Source organism: Lolium rigidum, chromosome 1 (genome assembly GCF_022539505.1).
Source record: "Lolium rigidum isolate FL_2022 chromosome 1, APGP_CSIRO_Lrig_0.1, whole genome shotgun sequence".
NCBI lineage: Eukaryota > Viridiplantae > Streptophyta > Magnoliopsida > Poales > Poaceae > Lolium > Lolium rigidum.
This window is the reverse complement of record NC_061508.1, coordinates 311,771,464-311,781,797: the sequence shown is the minus strand read 5'-3', so window position 1 is coordinate 311,781,797 and position 10,334 is coordinate 311,771,464. Positions and strand designations below refer to the sequence as shown.

Genomic DNA, 10,334 nt, shown 5'->3' with positions numbered 1-10,334 from the left:
GCCGCGTCCCACAAAGTGTCCCCCGAACAACATCAGATCGAACGTTTGGGGGATATGTTTTATTCGTATCGTGTTTGGGGAACGTCGTTCCCCAGCCGCGTACCCCAAACGCCGTTTCCAAAAAAAAAAGGATTTTTTAAAACACAATCATTTATTAAATATAGCATACAAATAAATAAGTTTGCCGAGATTATTTTCAAATTAAAATACAACAAACAATAAAACAACTAAAACAAATGTAATAAATGGGGCTAGATCAAGGTGCCGCGGCATTTGCTGATAATTCTTTGATCCTCCACATATGCTCCACGAGATCATTTTGAAGTTGCTCGTGAACATTGTTGTCACGGATCTCTACGTGCATGGCGGGAAAATCGGTAAAATCTGCAGGCAACTCATGATCAACCTCCGCAAAAGAGCCAGCCGCAACGACGGTGCCGACTCTCAGAGGAGATCAGCCATCGAAACGGCCGGTAAATCCAGTGGTGGCGGAGAGGTGGGAGTCCCGGAAGGGAAGGAGCGGCGAGAAATAAAAAGCGCGAACCAACAGTTATAGAAATAGTCGCCGATAGGTGAGAGACCGCCTCGTTTTTCGCTGTGTCCGGCGCCCCCCGAGCGTCTCCTGTGTTGCGGGGACGGGCTCGGGGTGCCGGACACCGTATTGAGCCGCGTCGGATAAGAAGAGGCTTTAGGGCACGCAGCTGGGAACATTTTTTTGTCCAGTGCGTCTCAAATCCCATTAGAAACACTTTAGAGAACGCAGCTGGAGATGCTCTTGCTTATGTTCGCGCGCGGCCGAACCCCGGCCGAACGCGTGAGCGTCACAAAGCATGGGAGATGCATGCTGAAGCTCATCCGAGTGGAGAAGCGACCTTTTCATGGTTGTGTATCGGTCACTCCAACGAAGTTCTCGGAAGAGAAAGTGCATGTGGAAGTTTGGGGACTCCAGCTAGTAGCAACCAGCTGCCTCCACCGCTGCCTTTTTCCGTGCAGCCAATCTTCACATCTCCGCAGAGCCCCGCTCCTCCGTCTCCAGAGTCCAGCCATGGAATTGCCGATTGTGAAAGCCACAACAGCGGTGCTTGCTCGTGTCTCGGCCGCGTTCAACGCCCCTCTTTCCTGTTCGGTCGTTTTCGGGGTTCATGTCGATGGAAGCCTCTTTTATCCTACTAATAATTTGACGATGCTGTTGGTATATACAGTTTTTGGCATTTTTCTGATGTCGTGTCATTTTTCAGCCCGCTTGATCGTGGAAGGACTTCTTATCGCAGTCATAGTATTCCAGCTTTCCAGGAAGAGCTACAAACCTCCAAAGAAGGCGCTGAGCAAAAAGGTCCCGTTCTCCAATGTTTGGTCCAGTTGAAAGAGTACTGGTTTTGGTCATCGCTTCATGACACATTCTGGCAAGGGTTTGTATTTTCTTTCTTATCTCCGCATGCAGGAGGTTGACGAGCTATGTGATGAATGGGAACCAGAACCTTTATGTCCTTCGATCAAAGAGGGCGCCCGAATCGACGCTCCAATCTTGGAAAGGTTTGTGCGATGGGTTGACTTTTAAAGATGTAGCACCATCAATTTGCTAATTTGGAACGGTAGGTTTTTTCTATTCCTGAATTATTCCTGGCGGGAGCGTGCCAAATAAAAGCGGGCGGGCGCACTACGCGACAGCTCCGTGCGTCCAGCTGTAAAAGAAATGGTAGGCTAGCTCATATCACGTGTTGTTTGTCAAAAATCTATAACTTTTAAATCGTGCAGCGAAATTATAATCCGTTTTTACTTCTAGAATCCCCACGACAAGAGCTTCAAAACTAGACCACATTTTCATATGTTTTGACGGATTTTTTTAACAAGCAACTTTGATGCGCGACAGAGCAACTTTGTTCTGTAGCAAAACAACTTTGGTGTGCGGCAAAACAACTTTTTTGTGCAACGAACATGTACACTTTTTGGTACACAAAGGGACAACTTTGATGCCCGACAACAATTTTGGTGTCCACCGGAGCAATTTCAATGTGTGACGAAGCAACTTTGGTGCCTGACGGCACAAATTTGATGCCAATACAACAACTTTGGTGCATGGGGACACAACTTTGGTGCCAACACAATAACTTGGTGCCTGGCGACACAACTTTGGTGCCAATACATGAATTATCATGCACGGCCGAGCAATTTTTGTTCTTTGGTGCATGAAGACACAATTCTGGTGTCCGACATAGCAAGTTTGGTGCATGACGGTACAATTTTGTTGCCTTACAACACAACTAATGGTGCCCTAAAGAGCAACGGGTGGGTGTCAGGACAACTTTCTTGCTTGCCGGCACAATTCTGGTGCCGAAAAGTGCAACTTCGATGCCTAATAGTGCAATTCTGGTGCCTAATAGCGTAACTTTGATGGCTGGCGGTGCAATTATGGTGCCCGTTAGAAAAATATTGGTGCTCACGATTTCGGGGAGCCGCCGCCTGTGCTGAAGCGGCCAATGAGGGGGAGAAGCCGCCGGTACCACTATTATGAAGCCGCCGGAACCAGATGAAGCAACTTTGAAACCCGATGGAGCAACTTTGCTACCCAACAGAGCAACTTCGGAATCCGACAGAGCATTTGCTGCCCAGCAGACCAACTTTCGAACCCGACGGAGCAACTTTGCTGCCGGACATAGCAACTTTGGTGCTTGCGGCACATTCTTGGTGTCCAACAGAATAACTTTGATACCTTAGTGTGCAATTCTAGTGTTCACAATGCCCAACTGGCAACTTTGATGTCCGACTACACTAATTTAGTGCACCGAAATTGCCTACCATTTTATTTGTAAAGTTGCCTACCACTGCACTGAAGGTACCTAAAACTACAATAAAGTTTTTTACTATTACCGTGAACTTGCTCGTTGCTTTTGTGGTTGTTTTCTAACTTATGTATCGTTTTTGTATGTGTTGCATGCCACTATAGTGTTGTTGCAAAGTTATCTATCGTTATTTGTGAACATGCGAAGTTGCATTTAGTTGTTGTAAAGATGTCAACTGTTGTTGCAAAGTTATCTACCATTGTTTTTAAAAAAAAATCGTCGTGTACCAAAATTGCTTAGTTGCTCACCTAAGTTGCTTTGTAGCGCACCAAAGTTGTTTCTTAATTTTTTTTGCTGAAATATATGCAAGCGAGATCTAGTTTTGAAGATCTTGTTCCAACGAATCCAAATGTGAAAACGAATCATAATTCCGATACACGCTTTAAAAGCTATAGCTTTTTGAAATAGATCTACAATACCTAGCTGGTCTACACGTTGCATGTACGTTTAGGAAAGAAAAAGCGTGTCAGCGCGTGCGAACCAGCTAATTAACCGTAAAATCTTTCCGTTTTTGTGGGAGGGGATAAAAACTTTTCTAATATAGAGGGTATGCTGGGCACTGCAAACGAGCATATGCCACCGCCCGCTAGACATATCCTTTTCTATTTGGCAATTTACACGCCTATAAATCTTAGGAATAAGTATATCTTGGAGATATTTTCCTCCTAGTGTTTATCTCGATCTATTCTAGATCCATTTCTTAGAACCATATGGAATGTGAAATGTGGATATTTATAAGGTGAGCACTATGGCAACACTGATATCTGTCTTCTTCTCTTATATACAGTGCTGCTGGACCACACACGACAATTAATGGGAAAGAAGTTGTGAACTTTGCATCAGCAAACTACCTTGGTTTAATTGGCAACGAGAAAATTGCTGTAAGAGAGAAATGTCACGTTTCGACAGTATATTACTATGTTCGTCCGGAATATCTGATCAGTGCGAGCGAATTGTAGGAGTGTTGTGTTGGCTCGTTGGAGAAATATGGCGTTGGGCCATGTGGTCCACGTGGCTTTTATGGAACAACTGGTTTGTATATTTCTATGTTCATGTTTCAAAGCCAATTAAGTAAATATGAAAGAGCTTACTTTATAAATGTGGAACACTTGCAGATGTGCACCTTGACTGTGAGGCAAAAATAGCAAACTTCCTTGGAACGCCGGACTCCGTTCTGTATTCATATGGGATATCTACCATATTCAGTGTGATACCTGCCTTTTGTAAGAAAGGAGATATCATAGTGGCGTGAGTCATCCTGTTATGATCATTATATAGTAGCTTTAGGCAGACATACAGTTATTCTTGTATTTTGGCAGCTTAAACCTGGCTAGTATTTTACATTGAATATCATTTTTCATTGTCCAAGGAAGCCATTGTTGTATGTGCATTGCAGTGATGAGGGCGTTCACTGGGCAGTGCAAAATGGTCTCGATCTATCAAGAAGTACTGTTGTTTATTTCAAGCATAATGATATGGCTTCACTCGCTAGCACGTTGGAAAAACTTACTCGTGGAAACAAAGGTATTGAGAAAATTAGATGCTACATTGTTGTGGAATCTATTTACCAGGTGTGCTACCTTTTGTGATTATTGTGTGTTAAAGAAGCATCAGATTTTTCTTATTTGTGAAGTTTTTCTACTTTAAATAGTGATCCTGATTGTAAACCCATGGAATATTCTAGATATAACCCCTCTTGCGGTGACTGCAGAATTCTGGTCAGATTGCCCCATTGGACGAGATAATCAAATTGAAGGATAAATATCGGTTCCGTGTTATTCTCGACGAGAGTCATTCATTTGGCGTGCTTGGCAAGTGTGGACGGGGCCTTGCTGAACATTACGGAGTTCCAGTGAGTGTTTGGTGTTTACTCCTAGTGTTAAAAAACTGCTGCTCTGCTGCAGCAAAACTGAAGGGCTGGATACTTATGCCCTTGTTCTCTTCATTTCTGAAATTTCCTAACATTGTGCAGATTGACAAAATTGATATTATTACTGCCGGAATGGGAAATGCATTAGCTAGTGATGGTGGGTTCTGTACAGGAAGTGCCAGAGTTGTTGATCATCAGGTAGATGCAATTTCATATCTGTGAGATATCAGTTCACATTAAAAATAAAGTGTTTACAATCATTTTTAAGCTTTGAGCAATTAAAGGGTTACAGTTTTTGCAGCGTCTAAGCAGCTCTGGCTACGTGTTCTCTAACTCTCTGGCTCCCTATCTTGCCACTGCTACTGTTTCCGCTGTAAACTACCTGGAGGGAAATTCTTTGGTTCTCAGTATCCTAAGGAGCAATGTTGCTCTTGTGCATAAAGGTAAATATATATTTTTCTCCTGTCATTTGTTTAGATACTAGCTGTGGAACTCATGATATGTGTTGCGCAATGTACTATAAGGCAGATGATTAACCTTATCCGTGCACAATATGTTTGCCACAACCTTTGTCTGGTTAACACCTTGATGCCTTTTATTTATTTGATCACAGGACTGTCAGGTACTCCAGGGCTTGAAATTTGTAGCCATCTTCTGTCACCTATGGTATTCCTTAAGCTCAAAAAACCAACTGGTTCCCTAGCCGCCGACCTTGATCTTCTTGAAACCATTGCCGAACAGGTAAGTTGGATTTGGCTTGACAAGGACTTGTTGACAAAGTTCACATGAATTTCATAAGCAAATTATATTCACACTACATTTTCATTCGATAGGCTTTCAAGGAAGACTCAGTTTTCATTGTGGCATCCAAGAGGTCAAGTTTGGACAGGTGCAAGCTTCCGGTTGGGATTCGCCTATTCGTATCCGCTGGTCACACGGAATCAGACATCTCAAAAGTATGTTCATCCTTGAACAAAATTTCCTCGTCGGTCCTCAGTTGATCAGTGTTTCGCTTTGCAAGACGATAGAGCCCGGTTGCCGCCTTGTGTAGCTTGCAAATGTATGCAACCGTTAAGTCTATGTCAAGTCTGACTGGCAAATGTACTCCATCAGTTTCAAAAAACAAAGCATATAATTAAATTTATTCTAAAGTACGCTATTTATAATTCTGACCAGGTTCATAAATAAGATTATGAACATATATAATATCTAATAGATACCAGCGTTTTATTATAAAACATGTTTTCCACAGTGCATACTACCTCAAAGATAGTGTCGTAATGATGAAAATGGCAATTCTTTTGCCTTGTTTCAGAAAAAATTGTACAACTCGATCTACCGAGGAATATGGATAAATCATAAAAGAAAAATAGTAGATCGGTTAAGCATAACAAATTTGGATCCCAAGCAAGGAGTATGCTGGGACGCCGACACGACCGGCAGTACATGATCACCGTATCCCGGTGTGTGCACCATGGATCATCGGCTTCATGGCCATAACATTCAAGTGCCGTTGCCCCACGCCTCGCCCATATCCTAGCCCATTCAACTGATCGGGAAGTCGTCGTCGGACGACATCGGAGGATTCAGATGCAGTGCCTCCTCCCACATCCATCTCCTTCCACAGGAGCACCATGAGAAGCTGCACCACCACCAACCGCCGCAAAAACAGCTCGGATGCCTCAGCGACGTAATCCCCATTGGAATCTCGCCATTCTCCACAAGGGTAAAGGCTAGACCTAACTCCGACGAGAACCTACCCCTACTACTACTGTTGTACAGAGAAGGTCGGCCTCCTCTCCCCCGTCGTCTTCGGCCGGCAGAGCCACCTGAGAGGAGTGGGAGAGGAGCCGGGGACGACTGAGCCTCTCTCAGAAAGAGGCGGAGAGAGAGAGAGAGAGAGCGGTGGGAGATGACGGACACACCATACTGTATTTTTTTTCCAATCAATCGTGCCAACATACTGCCCATATTCATGGCACGTGAGGAAACATCTTTCTGCCCTGTGTCGTTTTAAATGTATGTAATTTTATTTTCATACATATGAATATTATGTTGAACAAATAAATATTAAACAAAAGAATTCTATGTTCGTGTGTTGGAAGGGTTAAGGCAACGGCCCTCTACCCTCAACAATATAAATTGTTTAAGTCGTACAGTATGATCTTTTTTCGACCTTGGGCGGCTTGTTTACATCCGCTGACGGCGGCATTGATGTTGCTCCGGTGATGGTGCCAGACAATCTTGCTGAGCGTTGTTGTGGAAGCGGTTGGGAAACTCCAAGAGGAAGGTGTGATGAGCACATCAGTGATGTCTACGTGTGCTTCTATTCTTGTAGACAGTGTTGGTCCTCCAAGAGCAGATGTTTGTAAAACAATAGCAAGTTTCCCTTAAGTGAATCACCCAAGGTTTATCGAACTCAGGGAGGTAGAGGTCAAAGATATCTCTCTCAAGCAACCCTGCAATTAAGATACAAGAAGTCTCATGTGTCCCCAACACATCTAATACACTTGTCAGATGTATAGGTGCACTAGTTCGGCGAATAGATAGTGAAATACAAGTAATATGGATGATTATAAGTAGTAATTGCAATCTGAAATAAAAATGGCAGCAAGCGAACATGTAGGAGAACTTGTTGGAAACGGTGTTTCAATGCTTAGAAACAAGGCCTAGGGATCATACTTTCACTAGTGGACACTCTCAACAATGATCACATAATTGAATAAATAAATGCTACTCTCAAACACTCTCTTGTTGGATAACAAACACCATTCATTGTGTAGGGCTGCAAAAGCACACCTCAAGCCGGAGTAAACAAGCTCCACAACGTCATAAAGGAATCACACACGATGCGCACACCTGTAACCATCACACCGTGGAGAGTGACTCCGGAGTTCATATTAAAGTAACCTCTAGAGTGCATAATAGACAAGAGTAACATCTACATATTCAACTAGATTACAAAGCTCATGATCACATAAAGATCACACCATGGGAGAGAGAGATGAACCACATAGCTACCGGTACAACCCTCAGCCTCGGGGGAGAACTACTCCCTCCTCATCATGGGATTCAGCAGCGGCGATGAAGATGGCGGTGGAGTCGATGGACATGGATTCCGGGGGCACTTCCCCGTCCCGGCGGCGTGCCGGAACAGAGACTTCTGTCCCCCGAACTTGGCTTCACGATGGCGGCGGCTACGTAACTTTTCGTGGAATATGACTGATGTCCTTAGGGTTTTCGCATCTGGGAGAATATATAGGCGGAAGGGCGGCCTCGGAGGGGCCCCAGGGTGCCCTCCCCACCTGGTGGCGCGACAGAGGGGTGGGCCGCGCCCCCCTATGCTGTGGGGGCCTCTTGGCCTCCCTCTGGCCCTTCTCTGGCTCTCTGGGTCCGCCTCGGCAAAATACTAACTTCTGTCTTCGTGGGGTCTAATTCCGAGAATATTTCCTGTGTAGAATTTCTGAAACCAAAAACAGCAGAAAACAGGAACTGGCGCTTCGGCATCTTGTTAATAGGTTAGTCCCGAAAAATGCATAAAAATGATATAAAGTATGAGCAAAACATGTATCTATTATCATAAAACTAGCATGGAACATAAGAAATTATAGATACGTTGGAGACGTATCAAGCATCCCCAAGCATAGTTCCTACTCGCCCTCGAGTAGGTAAACGATAAGAAGAATAATTTCTGAAGTGACATGCTACCAACATGATCTTGATCAATACTATTGTAAAGCATATGAGATGAATGAACTGACTCAAAGCAATGGTCTATAGTTTCCTAACAAAAAGATGATGACTAAACAACTGAATCATATAGCAAAAACTTTTCATGAATAGTAATTTCAAGACAAGCATCAAAAGTCTTGCATAGGAGTTAACTCATAAAGCAATAGATTCTTAATAGAAGGTTTTGAAGCAACACAAAGGAAGATTTAAGTTTCAGCAATTGCTTTCAACTTTCAACATGTATATCTCATGGATTATTGTCAACACAAAGTAATATGATGAGTGCAATAAGCAAGCATGTAAGAATCAATGCACACAGTTGACACAAGTGTTTGCTTCTAAGATAGAAAGAAGTAGGTAAACTGACTCAACATAAATTAAAAGAAAGGCCCTTCGCGAGAGGAAGCAGGGATTAAATCATGTGCTAGAGCTTTTCAAGTTTTGAAATCATATAGAGAGCATAAAAGTAAAGTTTTGAGAGGTGTTTGTTGTTGTCAACGAATGGTAGTGGGCACTCTAACCCCCTTGTCAAACGGACTTTCAAAGAGCGGCTCCCATAAAGGACGTTATCTCTACCAGCAAGGTAGATCATCCCTCTTCTCTTTTGTTTACACATGTACTTTAGTTTTATTTATGGATGACACTCCTCCCAACCTTTTTCTTTCACAAGCCATGGCTAACCGAATCCTCGGGTGCCTTCCAACATTTCACATACCATGGAGGAGTGTCTATTTGCAAAATTAAGTTGCTTACTCGATAAATCAGGGCAAAACATGTGAAGAGAATTATTAATGAAGGTTAATTAATTGGGGTCGGGAACCCCGTTGCCAGCTCTTTTTGTAAAATTATTGGATAAGCGGATGTGCCACTAGTCCATTGGTGAAAGTCCGCCCAACAAGATTGAAAGATAAAACACCACATACTTCCTCATGAGCTATAAAACATTGACACAAATAAGAGATAATAACTTTTGAATTGTTTAAAGGTAGCACATGAAGTATTTACTTGGAATGGCAGTAAAAATACCACATAGTAGGTAGTTATGGTGGACACAAATGGCATAGGTTTTGGCTCAAGGTTTTGGATGCACGAGAAGCATTCCCTCTCAGTACAAGGATTTGGCTAGCAAGGTTGTTTGAAGCAAACACAAGTATAAACCGGTACAGAAAAACTTACATAAGAAAATATTGCAAGCATTATAAGACTCTACACTGTCTTCCTTGTTGCTCAAACACTTTTACCAGAAAATATCTAGACCTTAGAGAGACCAATCATGCAAACCAAATTTCAACAAGCTCTACGGTAGTTCTCCACTAATAGATTTAAACTACATGATGCAAGAGCTTAAACATGATCTACTTGAGAGCTCAAAACAATTGCCAAGTATCAAATTATTCAAGACAATATACCAATTACCACATGAAGTATTTTCTGTTTCCAACCAAATAACAATAAGTGCTGCAGCTTTCAGCTTTCGCCATGAATATTAAAGTAAAACGAAGAACACAAGTGTTCAAATGAAAAAGCGGAGCGTGTCTCTCTCCCACACAATCATGCTAGGATCCGATTTATTCAGAGAATGAAAATAACAAAACGAAAATAAAAGCACACGGACGCTCCAAGTAAAGCACATAAGATGTGACGGAATTAAAATATAGTTTCACTAGAGGTGACCTGATAAGTTGTTGATGAAGAAGGGGATGCCTTGGGCATCCCCAAGCTTAGACGCTTGAGTCTTCTTGAAATATGCAGGGATGAACCACGGGGGCATCCCCAAGCTTAGACGCTTGAGTCTTCTTGAAATATGCAGGGATGAACCACGGGGGCCAAGCTTAGACTTTTCACTCTTCTTGATCATATTATATCATCCTCCTCTCTTGATCCTTGAAAAC

The 10,334-nt window shown here is 42.9% G+C and overlaps 1 protein-coding gene across 1 annotated transcript; it reads left to right on the top strand.

Moving 5' to 3' along the window:
* Window positions 1-1,045: 1,045 nt before the first annotated feature.
* LOC124661523 (long chain base biosynthesis protein 1a-like) lies at window positions 1,046-5,711 on the top strand. The gene is made up of 12 exons (XM_047199389.1): window positions 1,046-1,154; window positions 1,239-1,333; window positions 1,442-1,533; window positions 3,628-3,721; window positions 3,800-3,872; window positions 3,956-4,088; window positions 4,237-4,411; window positions 4,552-4,692; window positions 4,813-4,908; window positions 5,012-5,153; window positions 5,324-5,451; window positions 5,544-5,711. Exons 1-12 carry the CDS (start codon window positions 1,046-1,048, stop codon window positions 5,709-5,711), a joined length of 1,446 nt encoding a protein of 481 aa, XP_047055345.1.
* The last annotated feature ends 4,623 nt before the right edge of the window (window positions 5,712-10,334 follow it).